Source organism: Falco naumanni, chromosome Z (assembly GCF_017639655.2).
Source record: "Falco naumanni isolate bFalNau1 chromosome Z, bFalNau1.pat, whole genome shotgun sequence".
NCBI lineage: Eukaryota > Metazoa > Chordata > Aves > Falconiformes > Falconidae > Falco > Falco naumanni.
The window spans coordinates 39724118-39749300 of NC_054080.1; the positions used below are offsets into that span (position 1 = coordinate 39724118).

Sequence of the window (25183 nt, forward strand, 5' to 3'; positions counted from 1 at the left end):
GTAAATAAATGACAGATATGTATTCCTTTTGGTAAATGAAATAATTTTACGTAAGAAAAAAACCCAGTAGTATTTTTAGTGCTGAAATTTCTAATATTCCAATTCTGAACTCCTGATCTAAAGGTAAAATAAATTGTACTTTAATGGCAAATGTTACAACACAATGAATTAAGAGATATCTAAAATATAATGTTGAACGGTATTCCTTAAATTATACTTAATGGACTGCAAAAAGTCTAAGTGAAAAATATAATTATAGATGAACTAGTCTTTGAAGTCTCTTCTTTCAGAGTATTTTTCAAAATTATTATTTTTTTTTTATATTACATTGTGTTTAAATGGAATTTTGCTTTTTTAATCACACTGCTCAGTTTATAATATTAAATGATGAAATCAGAATGCCACAAACATTTGGAATCTTTTAAGCAAGCACATTAGAAATATTATAATAATAATAATAACAATAACAACAACAACAACAACCAATAATAATAATAATAATAAAAAAGCTAACAAACAAAACCAAAAAAGCAAAAAAGGCCAAATTCCATTGTAACTAAGATGACTGAGGGAATCACTGAATGAAAGGGCAAATATAGTATCTTTGCATGACATCAATATATTTGACACTAATTAGTCATGGTTGCAGCATGGCAGTGATTTTAAGATCCTTCCACTGTTTTGCTTGGAAATCATACTATCACTATAGCTGGTCAAAGATTTTTCTTTTGACCATAGTTTTGGTCAAATGACATGCACAATATGAAAATGATGTAAATATGCCAGAACTTCCCAGATGGAGCATGCTCCTGTGGAAACAAGAGATGTTACAAGTGGTGGACATTGACTGGAACAAGAATATATGATGGGTTTCTAGCCTTTTTTTAAAAAAATATTTTTCCCTATCTCATCTATATTAGTCATGTTGTCATTAACAGACTCAATCATTCTTTACAAAAGAGGTTATGATCAGTCCAATCTATGAATTTGTAAATTTATGAACCACTGTGTGTTTTTGTCATTTTAAGATTACTTTAGCATATGTCAACTGAATCTTCAAACAATTCAGAGACAAGACCTGCTGAAAAATGCAGTGAGTAATTTACCTCACAGGGCTCCTCACTAAGGTGCCACTGATAATATTTTATAACCAACAGATGTGTCAGTTTTTGCATAAATCATTGATTATAACCAGTAAAGCCCTAACAATCTTTGTTCATTTTTTTCTATGCAACCATTTTCTCCTAGTGATAATTCTAAGATGAAGATTAAGTAAAGGAGACAGTTGTCTGGTACAGGGTTTTCTGGCCAGAATGAAGGAATTTCACACTCATTTTTTCACTTTAACCGAAGAGTTCACACCTGCTGACTTTCAGGACCAGCTTCAAAAGACTAACAATAACTTCCCACATGGTAATAGGGTGAGAAGCAAGAGTCTTAATATTTGGACTCTTGTGCAGTGAATATTTCATTTATATTGATGTTAATTATACTGTGTGCTAGGTTAACTTGAATAGACATTTCTTTTGTTACTGAGAAGGGAATAGTTAAACTACTATATGAATTTGGATATAGCTTAGAAATTACGGAAGAATATAGTGTATTTTAAACTCCCTTAGTTTTCAGAAGACCTTATAGGTTAATTATGCAGCATTATGAGAGTAGTTTGATGCTCTAAGATGAATAAACTGCCAGTAGCCTTCTGAGATTTCTATTCCCTTCGTGACCACCCCTGACACTAATACTAACTGTAGTTTTGGCATGCGTCATAAGCAAAGACTTGTACAGGTGGTTTGGCTTGAGAGTATTTCCGAAGTACAACCATCATCATGCAACAACAGCAACTATTCTATATGAACAGCTCTTAGTTATTTTGCCAACTTCTTTTGCTGATTTTGATAGTACAATTGATAAAATACATGCATGAAACTCAGACCTTCCTTGTGCTACATTAGTTCCTAACTGCTAAACTTCCTCTTCCTACAAAATCATCCAGGTTGGAGTCCTGTTCCAGTTCCTTTCATTAAACATTAAATGAGAATTTGCATCTAAGTATACTTATTTAATATGAAGCAATATTTGTAATAAAAATAATATTTCTTAAAATGGGTACACAATACATGTAAAAACACTGTGGATATTTTTTAGTCCTATAGTATGTTTTGCAGTGTATATATAGTAGATTATACAGTAAAAGTTACATTCATAAACAAGCTTAATCTGTTCTAGATGGTCTAATGTATGGCCTCCTATACACAGTCCATGTCTCACTGTCTCACACAGCTTTAACTATGGGACTTTTTGTCCCTGGAGGAGGAAGTTTTGAACATGGTGCTGGTGTTATCCCTGTCTAAAAATATATTAGCTTTCTAGATAAAGGATGGAGAGGGAAACAAAGAACTTCCTTTTTACCTTATCTCGTTATAAGCTTACCTTCACAATCATTCTGAGCTTGGTGATGACCTTCTATACACAGAACTTAATTTTACTAATACAGTCAGGTGCACATGTCTGATTTCTAATGACATAATGAACTAAATAATTACGTCTTCAAAGCATCAAATAGGTTAAAATAGCTTAAGGTAAAGAAACTACAGGGTTAGAAAAAACAAGTTTGAGGGCACTTTTCCTTCGTGGAGGAAGATAGGCCATGAAGAGCTCTCTGCTTAGACTTCTATGCTCCCAAGTGCCTGTACTGGTTTTGGCTACTACTGGTTAAGGCTGAACTGAAATATAGCATTTCTGTGTTTCAAAAACTATATACTTTGAGAAAGATGGTATGCCTTCGTGTTATTAAAAAGCAGTATAATATAGTATCTCTAAGAATATCAATGGTGTCTTAGTTAATGACAGCTAAAAATATTTATTTCTAAACTGAGCCTTCTGAACAGTTTAAAGAGTAGTCTGAATTACTTTTACATTGTTACTGAAGTAAAAAAATCCCTAATTTTAAATGAAGAACACATGGCTTAAGTATACCCTGCAGTAAACTATCAAGTAATATGCATTCTGTACTGAAAACAACATAACATTTTCATAAGGCGGCTGCCCTCCAAAAATTATTTTGGAAAAAAATTAAATCTTAATTGAACACTTCATTTGCTCACAGTACTTAAACTTCTGCAGCCCGAGCTCTGGTTCTATCAACAAAATCATTGGCACTTTAATTGGCAGCTGTATTTGCTACAGACTGCAAATAAGGATTTGAAAGGGACAAGAGGTCTGGAAAGGCCTCACCTTGCAAATAGTAGCTCTTCTTCAGTGTCTATTTAACGTGTTTCCACCTTCACCCACTGTAACAGTGAAATTATAAAGCACGAAGCTGAAGGTGGTGTGGATATTCAGAGCCAGTAACTCTTGTTGCTTATTTCTAGCTTAATAGGTTATCTGTAATGAGCCTATTCACTAGATGTGTCCGCCCCTAAATGGTGAAAATTAGATGTGGTTTTTTCATCACTTTTAATTCAGAACACTGAATTAAAAACCTTTCACAATACTTTGGATTATTTCATTGGAAACTAGAGTCTTTCAATACTGTGGTCTGTCAGTATAAGAACTTTTTGGATTCAGTGTATTACACATCTAAACACAGGTCTGCAATAAAATTTTAACCTTTCAGTAAGAGGAAATCATAGAGCTTATTCTGTTGTCTTACAAAAACACATTAGATGGTACAATACGCTGAAATGCCAGGATATTCTACAAATTTTGTGAAAGGAATGTTTGGATTTGAAATCTAACAAATTTTAGAAGGTGTGAGAGTTATCAGTGAGTGTGGTATCTGTGCTAAATGCATAAATGACTTAACACTTGATCCAGAAGAATAACCAAGATTGATTCAACAGTTGTTCCTACGGAACCCACTAACAAATACATTTTATTCCTGTGCTTGACTTTTTGCTAGAGGAGCATATAAAATGAAAAGTTCAGCAATGCTTCCATATATTTCTGTATTCAATACTGATCTGGCTGTGTTCATTTTCTTTTAGGCCTTTTCTGGAAACACAAATGCAGACAGTGTCGTATACTATAAGCTTCAGCATTCCATTAAAGCAAGACTCCTCCGTTTTGTGCCTTTGGACTGGAATCCTAATGGCAGAATTGGAATGCGCATTGAAGTATATGGATGCACATACAGTAAGTATTTTTGCTGAATCAGATAAATGCAATGACTATTCATCATTTTCTTTTGCTACCTAGATTACACTGGAAAGTAGATTTCTAAGCTTAAATTTAAGCTTGAATAACACAAATTCAATAAGTGTATGTGCAAACTTCACTATTTCTGCAACATATAACAATATTTGATGTTTATTTTCCATTTCTTTCTGTGTTGGAATGAATGGTGAGGACATAATCCAGTAACAGATTTAATGCAATTTTTTTTATTTTACAGTCTTAAAAACTGCATATTATCATGGTATACTTTCTGCCTGAAGGGAAAGATGTGGAAATGTTTACAATATTGAATATATATGGTCTTGGTCCTAAGCCAAAAATACAAGTAGATAGACCTTCAAATAAACAATTGAAGGATACTTCAAAGCTGTTATATATTTAAGGGGTACTTTTAGAATGTTTTTTGTATCATTAATAGAACATTAATAATAGATACATGCATTTGGAAGACAAATGCAAAAGTGTTATGGTTGTATTGATCTGCTGGACAATGTAAATCTTCATGTTGTCTTCTTGTTACTATACTTCACCCTTGAACTTTTTAAAAATATATTCCTTTTAGCACATTGTTTACTACTTTTTATTCTCCACATCCTCTCTCCATGAAGGAAACAGACTTTAAGCAAATTCTTTGATTGCTTATTTTAAGTGCTTTCATCTGGGTTTTTTTGTAGGATTTTTTTTTTCAACTTCTATTCTTAAGTCATGCTTTACATTGCTGATCACTTCATTTCTGTTTCCATTCATTAGTATCTGAGTTCAAACTAAACATCAGTAAAACACATCGCTAGACTCTCTGCCTTAAACTTGGCTTTGTAAAATGAGTAAAAGACCATTAACTAAAGATACCAAAAATTTCAGCCTGGCTGCAGGAGATTATGTCACCTCAGAAATTAGGTAAACTGCCCCATCCCAGACAACAGACAGCTCATGCCAGGAGAAGGGTGCGAGAGTCTAAGAACACATGGAATTCCTCAGTGTCATGTGCCTGGAGACTGGGAACAGTCTTCGTAGAACAGTCTAATGATACTGTTATAATTGAGAAATATGACTATGATTCACCATACCCTCCACTTTTTTAAGTACCAGGACTACTAAAAATGGAGGATGAACAGACGACTTTATCATTCCCAGCTGAAAGCTCACTGGAGTGTCCCATTTGAAACCCTACCACTATAATACTTGATGAGAGTACATTCTTTCCTGTCTCTAAGCTACACTGAATGTCAATCATCAGGTTTACTTCTTCGCAGTCCTTGCATTTAACAATGTTTAAATCCTTGCTCAAAGTCTTGTTCCCAAACATTCCGAAACTGAATAGCTTTCTTTTGAACATGCCTAAAATCTAGATTTTAAATATCTATATTTACTACTGTAATTTTCTGTATCACACCTCACAAGAGATATTATGGCTGTCTTCTGGATATCTCTATTGTCATGTTGCCAATGGAAAATATACAAACTAAAGGACTTATAGAGGACAGTGTGCATATGACTAAAGTAATAAAACATACAGAATAAGAGTTTACACAGTAAAAATATTTTGTGTGTGGTCGGTAACTACTTTTGAGGAAGAACATGTATTTTTCTGTATTTTACTTATTTGGTACAGGATCAATCCTATAGGTGGCTTATGGAACTAAATCAATTAAAACTATTTTCTAAGATTAAGCTAAATTTAAATGGAATATTTACTTCATCTACTATCCACTGTAATGCAGCACATGAAGAATGTGATAGTGTTAAAAAGATGGGAACTTTTTGTAAGATGGTTAAGATGTTTTCTGTATTAATGGTGTTATCAGTTCTTGAAATGCTTATTTTTTCTATGTATAAATGCTTTAATTCCAAATGAATCTCAGACTTTTTGTCATCTTTTTATTTATTTTGAACATCTAGAACTACCATGTGTATTAATTTAGTTCAGTGGTTGCTGTGGAAGACAAACCAGGTGATTACAGTCTTATAGTTCTAAAATGTATTTAATAATTTAAAAGTTGAATTCCTTTGCTCCAGTCTTTCCCTCCATTTATCAGGCACACGCAGGGCATGTAGTTATTGTTACAGTAATTATGCCTGGCTCTTTCTGAATTGCTATGCACTTTTCCAGGCGGGACCAGAAAATTAAATTTCAAAAACAAAACAACAACAAAAAAAACCCAAACCCAAAAAACCCAACCAGCAAAACCCCAGAAATATCAATGATGCTTACTTTAACTTTGGTTCACAGTTTCCAGATTTCCTGTTTCTCATTCTTCCCCTCAGAGAGATCTCAGTGGGTCTTATATTGTAAGAGTAAGCAACTCTCTTTCCATTTACAGCTGAATATGTGGTCCGTATTCAAGTGTAAATGTAGTAATTTCTTCCTTCAGCCTCATCTGTTGCAAATTACACAAATAAAACAGCAACAATATAAAGTTGATCTCAGTATTCCATAAAGTGATACTGAAAAATGCATGTCTGTTGCATCCAAAAGAAGTCATTGCTATCTTAGTTAAATAGTACTTACAGGACAGGACTACTGTTGACAGTTTCCAAGTTGCTGGACCATTGACTTCCAACCCAATACACACTCTGAGTAACTTAGCCTAGTATCCTCAGAACTAACCTTTCCCCTTTAATTACAGTCTCAATGAGGTTTCGTAATGTCCATAGGATAAACCAGGTTATTATGAGTTTTGTTTCCTCTTGTTTGTTTGGGTTTTTTTGGTGGGTTTTTTTTGTTTGTTTGTTTTGTTTTGTTTTTTAAATCCTTCTTTTATACTACAAAGGTTTTGAGCCAAGGACTGTCACATCTTATAACCTTGTAAAGCATGCACCCAGAACAAGTCCTGCCATTTTTGCCTGTTAGCACTTAATGGAATTGAAAGGCTAAATACAGGTAGTCGGTTACAGCTATATGAAACATTAAAAGAGTTTCCCTGAATTCTTTGTGTTTAGTTCTTCTTCACTCTGCTACCTCTGCTATGTTCCTCAGTTTTCTTACTCCTCTCCTACAGCCTTTTACATGTAAGAAAGAAAGAAAGAAGGATGTTTTCTACCTTCAGGTGATCTACCTGGCTTCAGGTTTAGATTACTGATGAAATCTCATTGTGCAATGACTTCACAACAAACACTCTGTGCTGCCAAGAACACTGCACCCAAAACTCTCTCTCAGCCTCTGCCTGACAGTTCTTACTGTTTAGTGTGTGAAAAATAAACTGATTAATCTCTACAGACATCTTCCTGTCTTTTTCCTGAAATGTCAGATTGTGATAATTAAGCCATGTAAAACAGAGTTCAGGTTAAGCTATGCCCCGGCACTAAAAAAGGGAAATTAGAAGTCTCCTTTGGCTTACTGTTTTCTCCCTTCATTATAATGTTCTCTTTCTCCTTCCATCTTCTGAAAACCAGTAGACTAAAAATAGAAAACAGAAAAAAAAGACAGACAAAAAGATGGATTTAAATGTGAAAATGGCAAATGTAATAATTTGTAGGAGAAAGATAACTGGGAACTAAACGCATTCTGTGCATTAAACTTTAGATGCAGTGCCCAACAACAAGCACTGCAGATACCGTGGTATGCAAACATGCTTCCAAAGTCCTCTTAACACTGTTAATTGTGTTGAGATATTTTTAAGTTTTCCCTTCCTGGCTGGAATGCATAAAATAGATGGCACAGTTATTTCAGTCCAAGAAAGGATTTCCTATCATCCTCATAGGGGGATAATGTGCTTTCAAGGTTTTGATGTGAAAGTGATTATAAAAGAGAAAAATTTAAATGTGATTGATTACAAACAATTTTAACATGTTATTTTTTATTTTTATGGGGGTTTTTTTGTTTGTTTTTAGGTTGGTCATGTATTGTGTGTCCCCCTGCTCCCCCACCCCACCCCACCCACCCCACCCCACCCCGGTCAGAGGCTTTGTTTAAAGCAATGCTTAAGTACTGATTTACCTGTCTTGTCTGAACCCTCAGAACCTTTTCAGGTTTGCTTTCCCCAAGACTGGAAAGGGCCAGAAAGTACATTTCTCATTTGAATACAATTGGTCAGGATTAAGGACATCTAAAACAAAACAACAACAACAACAAAAAAAGCGCCAAACTTTTACATTGTTTTGATTTTTTCTCTTATAGAGCAATTAGCAGTAATTTAAATCTTTAAAATATCAACAAAACCCAAAACCTTTTTCAAACAAAAATATTGCAACTAAGTTTTGTGCAGGATCACAAAAACTCTTGATCCTATGCTATGTGAGGAGGTTTCCAGAATTTCCAGTTTCTGAGAAGCATGTCATCATCACTTCCAAAGGTATTTACACAGTATAATAAGAATATAAATTTTACTAATTTGAGAAAGACACATTGTAAATTGTGAAAGCAGAAGATGACTGTTTACAAAGCAAATTAACCTTTTTTATTTTCCTTATTTATAACAGTAGAGTAGAGAAAACCCACGGAGAATGATGTTCAAATCCAGGGACTATTAGCAGCTGAGAATAGATGGTAAATACGAAAGGGAAATGTCATGACACCCAAAGTATTTGGACTTATTCTTTCTATCCTGATAACCCTGTAGGAGATACAAGCTTTATCTCACAACACTTTAAATTTAATTCTAGTAGTAATGCATAGATAGTGAAGACAAAATGTGTTAGAAAGATTATAAGAATTCTGATTAACATCTGCAGCCCTTTCATAATCTTCATGCATGGTGGTGGTGGGAAGGTTTAATTTTGTTTATTTTCCAAATTTGGACAAAGTAGATTTCGCTTCTTAGAAGATAGTGCTAAAGAATAGTGAAAGTGACTTTGGAAAGCAATGCTAAATGTTGCTTATGTTTCAATAACTAATAGCAAGAGTATATTCCCAATTAAAAAAAAAAAAAAAAAAAAAGCTGTAATCAGTACCTACTAAGAATACATCTAGTGAACTGGTTTAATAGGTAAAAAACAATATATGAGTTCTATTATTGAAGTTTTTATTGAAGCTATTATACTTCTCATTCATTATTTAAATTAAATTATTTAAATTTAACATTGATTAATGCTTTTACTGGTCACATACATTCAGAGGCATAGTGAAGAAAAATAGTTAGCCTAGGATTCATTTTTAGGGAGAATGTAATTTATTCCTTATAAATTGGGTAAAGGAGTTTTTCATAAGTAAGAAGTACATCACCAAGATGTGAGGAAAACCAAGAAGTTGTATTTAAAATCATAGATGCATTTGCTTAACAGAAGTATTTGAAAATGGAATGTAAATGGCTGATTTAAGTACTATAATTAATTTAAACAAAGTTCACTTCCATGCTGACAATGTGGAGAAATACTTTTAGTGAAATTATATAAAGTTAGTAAATAGATAATGGGTTTCCATTGGCTTGAAAGAAGTCAACCAGTCAGTTGAAAAATAGCTTCCTATTTTATTAAGTGTCCTTTATATCTTAATTTATTTCACAAATGTATCTTTCAAGGGCAATTAACTTTTTTCTCCTTTACTTATGAGGTGTAAATACTCTATTAGCTTTTTATAGTGCTATCAACTCCTTTCTGTATGTATTTTATTAATCTGAACCCATTCTGACAGATTTTTTTTTATATAATATTTGGATAAAATCAGTTGGTCATTTCCCTTGTTCCCTTCCCTTGCCTTCCCTTCCCAGCCCTTCCCTCCCCTCCCCTGCCCTGCCCTGCCCTGCCCTGCCTTGCCCTTCCCTGCCCTTCCCTGCCCTGCCCTTCCTTTTCTACAAGTAAAGTGAAAGTATGTAACCTTTAAATAAATTGGGTAAAACACTGCCATAAATAGAAAGTAGATTTCACTGGAGCACTGTCATGGAGCTGTAGTACTGTACCTACCTTTTAGCACAGTCATGAGAAGTATGAATATAAGCGGGCAAGTCAGGAAGCATATATTCATAGTGTAATAATGAAAACACAGTATTATTCTTCTTCACCTCTAAAACTTAAGATTTTATTATTTGGTCTATTACAGTACAGAATCAATCAAGTCAAGGTAAATTATTATCTCCCTTTACTCCACTCTCATGAGACTCCACCTGGAGTATGCATCCAGTTCTGGGGTTCCAAACACAAGAAAGACATAGAGCTGTTGGAGACAGTCCAGAAGAGGGCCACCAGAGTGACCAGAGAGATGGAACACCTCTCCTATTAAGAAGGACTGAGAGAGCTTGGGTTGTTCAGCCTGGAGAAGAGGTGGCTTTAGGGACAGCTTATTGTGGCCTTTCAGGACTTAAACAGAGCTTATAATAAAGATGGAGAAAGTTTTTCCCAGGGCCTGTGGTGACAACAGTAATTGCTTTAAACCTGAAGAAGGACATAAGGGAGAATTTATTTGTTTTAGTGATGAGGGTGGTGAAACGCTGGAACAAATTGCCTTGAGAAGTTGTGGATTCCCCCTCATTGGAAGTGTTCAAGGTCTGGATGGGGCTTTCAGCAGCTTGATCCACTGAAAAATGCCCCTGCCCATGTGCACTGCAGGGTCGGTAGAACTAGATGATATTTAAAAAGTCCCTTCCGATCCAAACTATTGTATGCTTCCATTCTATGAAGATGTCCCTTCAGGTGTGTTCCCAACTCTCCATTGTGGTTGCTGGAAGCTGGCCTATCTGCCTGTCTGACATACTTTCTGCGGAGGTTTGCTGCTTGCTAGGGATATTGGATCCAGGACATTGTGGAGAGACTGTTGAGGCTTATCCAGCCTTCAGACTATCCTCCCTCTGCTGCTCTTCCATGTGGGCACCAACATAGTACTGCCAGGGAAGATCTGGTGTGTGTAAAGCATGACTGCATGGCTCTAGGGGCAAGTACAAAGTGTCTCAAGTGGCATTTTCCTTGTTCCTACTGACAAAAGAGAAGTACTTGAGGAGGACTGGGTGGGTCCTTTGGATCAACGACTAGTGGCAAAACTGGTATCAGCAACAATTATTCAGATTTAACAACCTTTGGACATTCTTTGAAGAGCAAGAGTTGCTAGGAAGAGACAGAATCCATCTGACCATGTAGGGCAAAAACATCTTTTCCAACAAGCTCACCAGCCTGAGGACAAGTCTAAACTAGGAATGATGGAAGAGGGAGATGATGGCCCAAAATCTAGTGAGGAAGTGGTGGACTGGTCTTGAGAAACAAAGTCTTCAGGGCAGTGTGAACAAGAGAGACCTTGGAAAAAACAAACCATGGCTAAAGTGCAAGAACTTGACCATTTAAAGTGCAAACACACATATAAGAAAGTGCTGCTGTGAGGGTAACATGATGGGGGAAGTTCTCACACTTCTGAGAAATCAGCACAAGTGGATGCCTTTCTGAAGTTCTTGCATCCTAATGCACACGACATGGGGAACACAGAGAAGAAATGGAGGTCTTCATGCATGTGAAAGGCCACAATCTCATCACAACCATAGAGACGTGGTGGAAGAGCTCACACAACTGCAGTAGTGTCACAGATTCATACTGGCTGTTTAGAAAGCACTAGCCAGGAGGAAAGGCACTTAACATGTGAACAAGCAGCAGGTGTGCATGGAGCTTTGCCTGGGGACAGATGATGAGACAGCTCAGACTTCATGGATTAGGCTTAGAGGACAGACAAAAGGTGGTGGGACTATGGTGGAACTCTGCTACAGTCTGTCTGATATTGGAGAAATGGATAAGGTCTTCTTCAGACAGCTGGAAGAAGCTTTAGGTTGACAGGCTTTGGTCATTACTGCAGACTTTAATTACCCTCATATCTGCCGGCAGGACAATGCAGCAGGGCATAAGCAATATAGGACTTCTCTGGAATACTTTGATGACAACTTATTAACACAAGTGATCAAAGAGCTGATAAGGTCACACATTATACTGGCCCTTATGCTTACAAACAAGGAATAACTCATGGTGACATGAAAGCTGGGGTAGCCTTGGCTGCAGCAAGCATAAGACTGTGTTGTTCAAGATTCTGAGAAGGGAACGAGGCAAACAACAAAATCACAGCCCTGGCCTTCAGGATAGAAAGCTTTTTTCATGCTCAGGGACTTGATTGGAAGAGTAACATGGCAGATGATCCTGAAGACGACAGGTCTTCAGGAGAGCTGGTTGATTTTCAAGGATCATTTCCTCCAAACTCAAGAAAGGTCCATCCCAAGAAGCAGGGAATCAAGCAAAAGAAGCAGGAGGTCTTAATGGATGAGCATAGAGTTCCTAACTGAGCTCAGGAGTAAAAAGAAAGCTTACAAGAGGTGGAAGAAACATCAGATAACTGAGGAGGAACATAAAAACTTTCACTGAGAATGCAAGGATGTAGTTAGGAAAACTAAAGCACCTGGATTTAAAACTGATAAAGGTTATGGAAGACAACAAGAAGGGCTTCCACAGGTGTATCAGAAGCAAAAGGAAGACTAGGAAAAGTAAGGCCTCACTGCTGAGTGGGACAGGAGACCTGAGGCAAAAGGTATGGATAAGGCCAAGGCACTCAATGCCCTTTTCATCTTGGTCTTTACTGGTAAGGCTTGCTTTCAGGAATATCAGCTCTCTGAATCCCACAGGAAAGGCTAGGGCAAGGAGACATTCAGTGGAGGAGGGTCAGGCTATGTAACATTTTAACAAGTTGGACATATGTAAGTCCACAGACTTACTGGGATGCACCTGACAGTGCTGAGGTGCCTGGCCACAGTCATTCTGAGGCCACATTTGTTTATCTTTGAAAGGCAGTGGCAACTGGGAGAGGTTCTTAAAGACTAGAAGAGACAAACTGTCACTCCTATATCCAGCAAATGCAAGGAATACCTGGAGAACTACAAACTGGTCAGCCTTATTTCAATCCCTGGGAATGTGAAGGGACAAATAATCCTAGAAACTGTTTCAAACATGTGAAGGATAAGGAGACTATTGAGAATAGCGTGTATTTATGAAGGAGAAATCACGCCCGACCAAACTAACAGCCTTCTACAGTGATATAACGGGCTTGGTGGGTCAAAAGGGAGTGTTTCGTGTTGGTTATCTTGAGTTTAGCAAGAGTTTTGATGTTGTCTCCCATAATGTACTCATAGAAAAGTGATGTGAAAAATGAGGTGGAGTGAACAGAGATTGAACTGCCTGGCTGAAGGAATTGTGATCCGTGGCAAAAGGTCAAGCTGAGCCTATTCACCTGTACATCCCAGGGTTGATACTGGTTTTGATGCTGTTTAATCTTCAATAATGACCTGGATGGTAAGGCAGAGTGTATGTTCAGAAACTTTGAAGCCAATAAAAATTTGGAGGACTGATTGATGCACCAGCAGGTTTTGATGCCCTTCAGAGGGACACAGATAAGCTGGAGAAATGGGCTGACAGGAATCTTATGCTATTCAACAAAGGAAAGTGCAAGGTCTTGCACTTGTGAAGGGATAATCTCAGTAAGGGTTTACCAGTACACATGGGGGACTGAGTATGTCTTTCAAGAAAAAGATATGATGGTTCTGGTGGACAGCAAGTTGACCGGTTGACTGTGAACTGGCAACAAACCCTTGCAACCCAGAAGGCCAACAGCATCCTGGGCTGTTTTAGGAAGAGTGTTGCTAGCAGACTGAGGAAGTTTATCCTTCACTTCTAGTCAGCCATTGTAATGAGACATCTCTGAATTGCTCAGTCCGCTTCTGGGAAACCTACTACAGGAAAGACATTGATATGCAGGAGTGAATCCAGCAAAAGGACACAAGTATGATTAAGGGACTGGACCATCTGCCATATAAGCAGAGGCTGAGAGAGGTCAGACTGGAGAGTAGAAGGCTGGGGAGGATCTTACCCATGTATATTAATGGTAAGATGGGACAGTATGGTGGGTTGACCTTGGCTGAATTCTGGGTGTCCACCAAGCTGCTTTATCACTTCCCTTCTCAGCAGAACCCTGGGGTAGGAGTGTGTGTGTGTGTGTGTGTGTGGGGGGGGGGGGGGGGGGGGGGGGGGCGGGGATGGGTAGAAAATAAGATGAAAAAAAAACCACCTTGACGATCAAGATAAAGGCAGTGTAATGAAGCAATAGCAAAAGTCACATGTGTGGAAGCAAATGAAAACGAAAGATGTTCTTCTTTACTTCCCATCAGCAGGCCACGTTTGGCCACTTCCCAGGAAGCAGGGCTTCAGTATGTGTCGCAGTTGCTTTGGAAGACGAATATCTTCCTTCCTCCTCTCTCTTAGCTTTTATATCTGAGTAGACATCATATGGTATGGAATATGTCTTTCGTCAGTTTGTGTCAGCTGTCTTGGCTATGTCCTCTCCCAAGATCTTGCACACCCCCAGCTCACTGGTGAGCAGAGGGGAAGGTTGGAGAGACACTTTTGCTGTTGTGCAAGCGCTGCAGAACAGCAGGCAAAACGCTGGTGTGTTATGACCAGCTTTCTAGCTACCAATACAAGCACGACACTATGAGGGCTGCTATGGGGCTCAGCCAGACCCAATTCAGAGAGCGAAATGGAGACTGAGCCAGGATCTTTTCAGTGGTGGCCAATGACAAGACAAGAGGCAATGGGCATAAACTGAAATTCAGTTTTACTGTGAGGATGGTTGAACACTGGCATGGGTTGCCCAGAAAGGATTAGTTGCTATTCCTGAAAATACTCAAAACTTGATTGGACATGGCCCTAAGAAACCTACTGGAGCTGACCCAGGTCTGAGTGGGGAAGCTGGACAGGATGGTCTGCAGAGATGCATAGCAACCTCAACCACTGTGTGATTCTGTGATGCCCATACTGGAAAACTGAGGATACAAGGTTCTGTATTCCAGTACTACAACTAATTCAGCTTAATTAAAATTGTAATTTGCTTATGATGACAACAAAAAACCCCCAACAGCTGATGAAGAGAACCAGCCCCTACTTACAGCTGACAGGTTTTAATTTTAGAATATTTTTATTTCTTTCCTAGAATCGTATGCCATGATATTTGAACTACTGTACAGACATCCAGATTGATTTTAATAGTGGCTTAAATCTATAGCCTGCTTGAAGGTCCTGAAAATCAGTTAAATGTAGTAGACATGATTTTTATTCTCTTTACTTTGCATATTGGAACCAACTGCAGATAAATTCATAGAGATTTTTCACTCTAAGAATACAGTTAAGAACAGAAACTGTCAAAATACTTCATGGCTCCAAGGCAAGCAAGACCCTTTAGCATGTAACATTAGTACTAGGTTGGAGCAGAAGGAAGATCTCTTCTGTTCACTTGGCTTTATTTTCTAGTGATAACATCACCATTAAAACAGAGCAGTCTCAATGTTTGGGATAGAACAGGAATAGCAGAAATAAGTAACATTTTACTAAGCACAGGTAAATCTAGGGGTGTTAGTGGTGGGACTTCCTATCATATTGAAGTAACATGCAACTGTTTCTTTCAGACTTAACATTATACATTATCTTTCATTTCTTTACTTCTAGGTTCCGAGGTGATTGGCTTTGATGGGAAAAGTTGTCTAATTTACACATTTAATCAAAAACTCATTAGTGCACTGAAAGATGTGATTTCTCTGAAGTTTAAGACAATGCAAAGTGATGGAATTCTCCTCCACAGACAAGGACAAAATGGAGACCACATCACCCTGGAATTAATTAAAGGGAAGCTGTCCCTACTCATTAATTTAGGTAACAGTTACAGTGTCATAAAGTCTAATATAGTTATTAGGTATTTTTTGACTAATCCTTGTAGTTCGTTAACTGGAATTAAATGCATAGAGTATGATACACTAGCAGTATATACTTGAATAATTATATTTTTAAATGGAATTAATAGTTTTTATTTTTCTTCTTTCAAGGTGATACTAAAACTCATCCTTCTAATGCCCAAATTAATATTATGCTGGGCAGCCTTTTGGATGATCAACACTGGCATTCTGTTCTCATTGAGCACTTTAACAATCAAGTAAACTTTACAGTGGATAAACACACTCATCATTTTCATGCAAAAGGACAGTTCAATTATTTGGACGTTGATTATGAGGTGTGAAAATTACCTTTCTTTTATTACATTTATTAACTCTGTTATGTAAATGTAGTGAAACAAGCAAAGGAGACAGAATTTATAGAAGTCTGTAGTTCTTGAGACTTTAGGGATTTTCTGTCTCCTAAAGGAATGAATCAAAGAAAAAGAGATGTTATTTGATGACTAATGCTCCACTAGACTTGGAACTCAAATTTTTTAAAATACTATCTTTTTAATCTCAGAATTCATTATGTTAATATCTTGGTTTCAGTAGTGCTGCAAATGTGGTAAACAGTATTTAAACATAATAAATGACCCCCAGCCCAAAGTTACTATGTTATGGCTTGGCGAAAATTACAAAAAAAACAGCATAAACCCGTTTTAGAAATGTTTAGATTAAGACTTAAATTCCTGTTAAATCTGGTAAAGGTACTGTGAAAAAATCTTGCTTACACAAATGGTAGCTTCCTGGAAAGGAGTAGATGTAATTTGCTGTGACAGTTTCCCACCTATGGTTAAAAATTCCCCTATTTCACAAATGTAATGTGACAACTGGCTGCTTTATCTTTGCCCTGTCCTGTTTGTTGGATGAGACAATGAGTGATAGAGCAGAGTGCCTGGAACCTGCAGATTCAAATTACTTTATTCTACTCATTTCAGTTTATAATCAGTTTAGAGTAAGATTTCATGCTGTTCCGTGTCTACATTATCCCATTTCAAAAATATAATTCATAAAATTAAAGCCATGAGTGTGCTTAAAATTTGAATCTTAACTACAATGCCAAGGTTTGGAGAACCTCTTTACAAAGAAAAAAAGAAAAAGAAAAAAAAAAAGGGGGGGGGGGGGGGGGGCGGGATGGGGAACAATCAATGTCAGGTTTAAGTGATTGGCAAATACATTTATTTTACTGAATCAACCAGTATTGCAGATTTATTTTTCGTCTTTTCCACATACCATAGTTTGAAGTTACAAATACAAGGTAGAAAGGAAAGAAAAAGCTAGAAAAAAAACCCCTAAAACTTCAAAAAAATTATGAAATGGTGTATTCAGGGCTGCACTTCTGACTAGAAAAATGCTGCAATTTAATAACTTAGTGAAACATGACATATTGAATTTTGGGGGGGTTTAATAAACTGTTTTGAAATAGAAAGCAAATTTTCAAAATTAAAAGTTAAATAAACGGAGCCTTTGTACAATGTAACCAGAATAGCTTTGAAATGGATGAGTTACAAAGTTCACTTAAACTGGCATCCTGTTTCTGATGGTGCACAAGAGTGGAAACATAGCCCAAAGTATAAATTAGATCACCACTGTAGCAATGTTTTTTCTAAAATAATCTACTGCTTTCTAAAAGTTTATGCCTCAGACACTTATTAAGACAGGGTGATATTACTGAATTTAACAGCTCTCACTGGAGTTTTATTTTTGTTAAATCTTCCAATTTATTTCTGAACCCAAGTAAACCTACAGCATCATTATCAAGGAACTGCACAGCCTAAGAATTTTGAGAGGGAAAATGTATCTCCTTTCATTTGTTTTAAATCTGCCCTAGAATAATTTAATCTGTTGCATTCTTGTTCTCTACTACAGTAGTTTTGACTTGTACACAGTGGAGAAATCGGACTCAAGTTTCCTAAAAATTTTGTTAGCAAATTCTCTTCTTCCTTTTTGTGCCATCAAGCATGGTGTGCATGTCCTGGGTATCCTTCTCCTTGGTTTTGCAGCTGTAATGGTTCCTGAAAACTGACAAAACTCAATGCTAAGCAACTGTTAAAAGGCATCCTCAGCAGAAGAAAAAAAAAAAAAAAAAAAAAAAAGTCAACATTTTGGCATATTTTAAAGAATACATATGACTTGATATAGCCTAATTTTTGTTAGTGTGTTCTTTTAATACATCAGTGTGATAAAAGGAAATAGGCAAGAATTAGCAGATCCATTACTGGCCAGTCTTTGACTTCTGCTCTTATGCTATTAGTAGCTTCTTTCCTTGGAAAACTACTTAATGGTGTCATTGATTTCTCTTCTCTTTCTAAGCTCAGCTTTGGAGGGATCCCAGTGCCTGTAAAACCAGGGACATCGTCACGCAGAAACTTTCATGGGTGTTTTGAAAATATTTATTATAATGGAGTGAATATTATTGACCTGGCCAGGAGGCATAAATCTCAGATCTACGTTGTGGTAAGAGATTCATTGTTAAGGAAAAAAATAAAATAAAATAAAATAAAAAATAATAAAATAGAGGAAAGAAAAAGGATACAGCCACTTTCTTATGCAACCTGTTAACACACAGTTCTAGTAAAATCTGTATTCTTTAATGAAAGAAAAATCAAAGAATCACCTAAGTGGGGTATTTTATATTTGCTGTTGTACAGACTCATCCAGCAGACAATGCAGAATGCATTTTATTCTACAGCTCTTTATTTAGATGTGTGTGATACCTCACTGTTGTGTGATATCCCACCGCTATGCATGTACAAAAGCCAGAGAGTAACAAAAAGATGTATCTGAAAACATCGAAGCTCTGGCTTTGACTTCTGTACCTGACTAGTAAGAGAGCACCATCAGTACATTTTAAAATCCTTCTACTGCTGAGGACACTGATCCACTCTGTTTTCTCGAGTTCATTATAATTTTTATAGATATATTCTGTTTGTCAATTTATATTGTTTATACTGCTTTTTGTCTGAAAAGCTGTAGTTCAGGCTGGTGAGTTTAATGCATTTGTTGTTACATGGCCACCAGCTGTATTAACCAGATCCCTACCATTTAGACAAAAGTTTCCAACAATAAACAAACAGAAAGTTTTCTGTAAACTGTATTAAGTCCTTTGTATTTATCCCAATAGTACAAAATCTATCTCTGTTTACAGTATTTATTTCCTTAGCAGCAGGAAATGCAGAGATATGATGGAAAATATCAAGTCAAAATAAATGAAAAAAAAAATTACATACTTTCAACTCCGAATCTTTTAATTTGGATTTCAGTTCAGAATATTAACAATCAAATTTGATTCTCTGTCCCTCCTCACCCCTCAGAAAAAAAAAAAAAAAAAAAAAAAAAAAAAAAGACAGGCATCTCTTCTTATGCGAAGCTCATCTGAAATATCTGAGAATTAACTAAATTGATGCCTCCATAAAATCTCCTGTCCATTATGCTGGTGGATGTTAAGGAGAGGGCAGTTGTAGGGGACTCTGTGTGGACTAGTGAAAGGGGAACTATGAAGTTATTGTCACAGGAAATGTCATAGTCTTCACCTCACCTCAAATGATTTAAACTGTTGTGCTACTTTCAAAAACATTTTGTAGATGTTTTATCATGTGTATGTGCCAGTAAGTATCTATGTTACTATAGAATCCTTGCTAAATAACCACTTTGCTGGTCTGATACAGTTTCATGCAGCTGTCCAGATAACATGCAGGGTGAGTCTGTAGGTGTTAAGCTTTTACCATTTAACTTTTATTAATCTGATGACTGCCTTCTCCTTAAGGGTCAGTTCAGTTCACTATTCATTTCTCTACAGCTGAGTTCGTAAGACAGAGCTTTTATTTATTTATATATTTTCCTCGAAAAAAATGAAACCAGACACATTTTAATGTCATGCTATGGGGCTAGTGAGTATTTTTCTTGAATTGATTTTTTAGCTTTTAACTAGAAGGTCAAAATTTTATGTGTGTTCAAAAGTTTAAAAGCTCTTTGTGTTGGACAGAATGTAAATGTACTTTAAATTCTAAACACATTATTCTTTTAGTAATCATCTGTACAGAACAAATTAGTTATAGTTCAGGTGGTGCCAGAAAGTCATTAGATCAAAGTGCATATTGTATCTTTATCAAGACTCATAAAATATTAACTGACTCTGACACGAGATGCAAAAAATGAATTATTCTAATTCCAGTCTTCTTATCTATATCACTCAGTATCACTACAGATGCTGGTTAAGCTAAGAGTTTGTCAATCAACTCATCTGCAATTTTATTCAGGTATCTAAGAACCAGCGATTTCAGAAGTAGTCAGGCATAAAATAGAGGCTAGTTACCTAAATACAATTCGTTATCTGGTCCATATGGGGCTGCTTGAAAATATGTTTCCTTCTGATTTATGAATTATGTGTTTCATGTTTATAAGTAGCAAGAGTTCATATGTGGAGTTTTCTCTGATTATTTGTGAAAATAAATACTGGCGTCAGTGCACATTTGCACTTGCATAAGACTGCTGCTTGGTCTGGAAAAATGTTTTTGTTTTTTTTTCCTCAGATTTAACACTGCCTTAAACAATCATTAGCCAAGATCATTTTTTCTCTGCATACAAGCATTTAGATGTGTTTGTATTCAGTGGCATTTTATCTGACATTCAGAAATTTGTCAAGTCCCTAATGCTTCCTGTAGCTAAACCAAAAAAGCAGGTCTGTCTAACTCCCAAAGCACAATTAAATCACCCGTAAAATTTAGGACCTTACCTCATCCACTCAAAGGTCTTTGCCACTCTTTGCTCAGGAAGATATTCTGTTAAAAGAACTAAGCAAAAATTTATCAAACTGGTGATGTTCTTACCTATTCATACCTGATTTTTAGATTAACACATCCAAGTAAAATTATTAAGCTCTATGCATAATGTTTTGAAACTCTGCAGTTTCCATACAGACATTCTCACGACTTTTTTTCCCTAAATGTTCCTAATGCCATACTTGTTTCATGTCTCTCTAGGGCAACGTGTCCTTCTCATGTTTAGAGCCACAGGTGGTTCCTGTTACATTTCTGAGCTCCAATAGTTACTTGGCACTGCCAGGCACACCAGAGCAAGATGAAGTATTTGTCAATTTCCAGTTTCGCACCTGGAACAAGGAGGGACTTCTGTTATCTACTAAACTACACGAGGCTTCAGGTGGTTTCTTTTTATATCTAAGTGATGGGAAAGTTAAAATCAGCCTTCATAAACGAGGAAAAGCACTGAGTGACATCGTTGCAGGTAAACAGAAATGAAGAAAACAATTCCAAAATTCCTATGCATATAAAAATAAGTTAAAGTCAAGTAATTTATTTTAATACCTACATTCTTGACTTAGTTTTATGACTAATATGCTTTACTTGTGTGAATTTTAATCCCAAATGTTTCAAAATACTTCCTTTTCTCAGAAACATGTATCTACACTTTTTTCCCCATGATTGAGTAGAAATTACTTGTAGTAATACAGGCTGCAAAGTTGAGTCCTTAGCTATACATACATAGAGTATGTGAAGTTCATGTATATAATCTGGGATATTTGAGACATCTAAGCAACTTTTTCAGTTGTGAGGTGTGAACAAGTTAATTTCTTGCTGTGTCAAGCTAAGCCATTAAGATGTTTTTCACCGTTTGTCAGTGCCTTCCTAAGTTATCAAGTAACTAATTTTCCTATAAGTATATACAATACTGTAAATTTTATGTTTGTTGTGTTCTAGAGGTCTCAGTTACAGAGCTGTCCATTAAATTTGGACAGTGGATGCCCAATACCAGGTTATGTTCCAGAAAGCTGGGGCAAGCTTGCGTCTAGATTAAAAAAGTAAATAAATCAATACATAGATAGATAGATAGATAGATAGAGTAGGAACAAAAAGAAATGGATAAATTGAGGAGACTGAATAACTGAGAGCTAAAGGGTGACTTTTGTAGTTCAACACTAAATTGAGACTAGACCATCTACTTTTGGTAGAGTGCACTTCTAGGGAACCTTTAGGGTAGAGCTGAATTTTCCTGAAAGCAAAAACTGTAGTCTTCTGAGACTTCTGAGATTTGTTGGTAAACAAATATATAAGAACAAGAGGATGAGGCAAATACAGCAAGATGCAGTAATGTTACAGATTATCCAGTTCAGATTATAAGAAGCAGCTCCCAGCTACTATTTTCCCTCAGTTTTGGAGCAAGGGGACTCCCTCTTTCACAAAGAGGCTCCTCCATTTTTCTGAGTGTTGTTAGCACTTGATGTGAGAATGACAAGACTGCTGGCCTAGCCAGGAATCTCCTTCTTTCATGAAATGTGAGTGGAGAACAGAACTGACAATATCTCCATCTTCCATGACTTTTTTAAAAATGGTGAAAATCAATAACATAAATATGTGATAATAACAGTACCTTCACTCAGCAACACTTCACCAGTTCAACTCCGTGCTCTTACACTATGCATCACAGCTGCCTCAGGTATGTAAACAAATTTAATTTTGCCCCTTTCTTGTAGAAGAATAAATGGATGTTCCAGAACAAGGTCTCAGAAAGGAAAAACAGGACTAGAGGGAGTAGGTGGCTAAATGGGGTTCCAAAGAATATATGAAGATGAGGAAATGAGTCTGGGATTGGAGCAGTTTCTACACGGACAAAGAAGATGACCAGAGACCACTAGTTGGAGGAATATGTCATAGGAGCAATAGATAATTTGGCTGCAGAAAACACAATAATGATATCCAAAACATCAGTTGATCCTAGATATGCATACAATCATAGACTTCATATTCATAAAGCGGGAACATTTTCAGTGTAAAAAAAATCATGTTAGTTCCAGTAGTGTAATGTGTAAACTGAATTAACTGGTGAATAACAAGTCGAACAGCTGCAATTTGCATTGGTACTTAAAAAACAAGTTAAGGATTTGAATGTATGAAGAATTTAACTTTGTATAAAGTATGTTCATTGGAGCATTAGGAACCAAACCAAAGGCATCTTCCAGGGGAGTTTTCAAGCCAGAATATAAGGAGGTTAATGATGCTGTTTAGTATTACTTTGTCTCGAGCAATAACAAATACAGTAAATAAAATATATGGTTACTGAAATAAAAATACCCCCCCCCCCCCAAAAAATAAAATAATTATAATAAAAATTAAACCCTCCAAATCTCTATTGGACCCCACAGATTTAAGGAAGTTATGTAAAAGAGGAAGGAAAATTCACAAAAGAATTATAAACAGTACAAACACAAAGAAAAAATAATTACCTAAAACGTTCACAAGTCATGTGCTTGGCAGCGTAAGGCAAAGAGAGCAAAGCAGAGCCAAACAGAGCAAAGAAACAACCACAGGTTTTGAAGATGAGGCCTCCTTAATCTTAGTTCTGTGTCCCCGTTTCTTTTAGGTAGACTCCTTATTTCAATTCCTGATACAAAATGAAAGTTCTTTTGACAGGATGGTGGAAAAAAAAGTTCAACATACCTCTGAAGCTTATTATGTTTCTATAGTTGTATAATGATTAAAAGTAAGATTTTAAACAGCTGATTATTTTCATTCAGGAAAGGACTGTAAGCCAGTAATGACCACAGATACATAAAATTTACATAAATACTTTGTTCCTGTTTCTGTGGGTGATAATAGGATCAGCCCTGGTATTTGTTATAATCTAAAATAAGTGATGCACAGAGTACGATTTTAATGACAAGAGGTTTCCCTAGGCTCACCATTTGAAAATGTCAATTCCTTAGTAAGAATGTCAGTAGTATGTAGTTAACAGTGATGAATTTGGTGTTTTAGGAGTTATTTCAATTGCAGTTCAATTAGGTGATGTATGTTGAAGAAACTCTTGCCACGTAGCATCATTTTAAAAGATCAGCTGAAGGTGGTGGCACTTTTAACAGTTGTAGACTTGCACATAGAAAAAAAGCATTCAGTTTCAAAGTTGCAATACAATACATATTAGCTGAAACACTGCAAAATAAATCTTGACATTGCTGAAACAATTTAATGTTCTTATGCTATTTTATGTTTGTTCTACATAGAATTTAACAGAAAGGGTTGTGTTTGTCTCTGTGATGACAGACTGCTGCAAAACAATCTTTTTTTTCTCTTCTGAGAAAGAAGTTATCTAATAAAACCATACGGGTAACTTTTTCTTAAGTTTTTAAAATGTTTATTGTTACACTCACTAAAGCAATTCAAGTCTGCATTTGGAGACAAGTAATTAAATTACGGCTGGCTGGACAGGTTTGTTGTCCCACAGGCAAGGACTTATGAACTGACTCTCTCTCCTCCTACTCCCCCAACCACCCCCTGCACCCCTCACCCCTCTACCCCTGATGATTATATCAGAACATGTTTTTTTGCCCACAGTTCTTAAATTCGTTATCATGTGTTTTTAAAAAAATTCTTCAACCATATAAACCCAAGGAGAATGGCATGTTAATGCAAGAGTGTTTAAGTTATAATAAGTCTTATCCTTCTTTTACAGAATGGTTGCTTAATATCTTTCCTCTGTAGCCTCTTTTGCAAGCTGGTCATCAAATATCCACAGCTAATATATGTAGATAAAAAAAGAAATTAACACAAAGTTAATTTGTGTTGAATGATGAGAACAAATTGAATTACAACATGTTTGACATCTTATTACTTAGTTTCTTTATATGACCCTGTGTTTCTATGCAGGTTTTAAGTAAGTGATGTTAAGAATCATTGAATTTGGTGCTTATAATTCAGACTAATTGATAAATTACTTTTTCTAAACTTCTTTGTTTGTTTGTTTGTTTGTTTGTTTGTTTGTTTGTTTGTTGTTTGTTTCTCACTGATATCCTAATAAGCTATATACATTGTCTTTCTATATATATATGTTCCTAAGGCTGGATGTCATTGTTCTGCAAGACCTCCCACAGACATTTCTTTTTAGTGCTAGATATTAAAATGATGGAGGTACTAGTAATGAGAATAAATGAATATCTTTTGTAATAGCTACCTTATTATGCATTAAAATTTTAATTGCTATTTTTTCCTCAATTGTTTCTGGCATTTTTAAAACTCCGAGTAGAAAATCAGACAATATAGATTTCAGATGGAATGGAAATGTTAGCAAACCATTGGCCTTCACATGTCATACCACTCCATGGCTTCACACAAGCAAATATGAATTTAATCAGGGTTCTCAATTTGAGGGCTACATTGAGCTGTTTCCTCAGTAATGTCTTGTGCTCCCACAATGGCATTCCTTAGTTCTCAGACTTAATGAGAGACTTTTGGGAAGCCCTAACATGAGCTAGATGAACATCATCCAATATCTCTATCATGACAGCCTGAATGAAGAGGAGATAAAATATGAATCCCAAAATCATTTAGTAGGTCAGTATGATG

General features: G+C 36.2%; 1 protein-coding gene across 1 annotated transcript in view; it reads left to right on the plus strand.

The window, feature by feature from the left end:
* Nucleotides 1-25183, plus strand: part of LOC121081620 (contactin-associated protein-like 4) — a 260711-nt gene that overhangs the window by 158778 nt on the left and 76750 nt on the right. The window contains exons 4-8 of the mRNA XM_040580814.1: nucleotides 3990-4137; nucleotides 15568-15771; nucleotides 15942-16126; nucleotides 18144-18287; nucleotides 20813-21074. Of these exons, the coding sequence (XP_040436748.1) occupies nucleotides 3990-4137; nucleotides 15568-15771; nucleotides 15942-16126; nucleotides 18144-18287; nucleotides 20813-21074 (943 nt within the window). The remainder of the gene's footprint in view (nucleotides 1-3989; nucleotides 4138-15567; nucleotides 15772-15941; nucleotides 16127-18143; nucleotides 18288-20812; nucleotides 21075-25183) is intronic.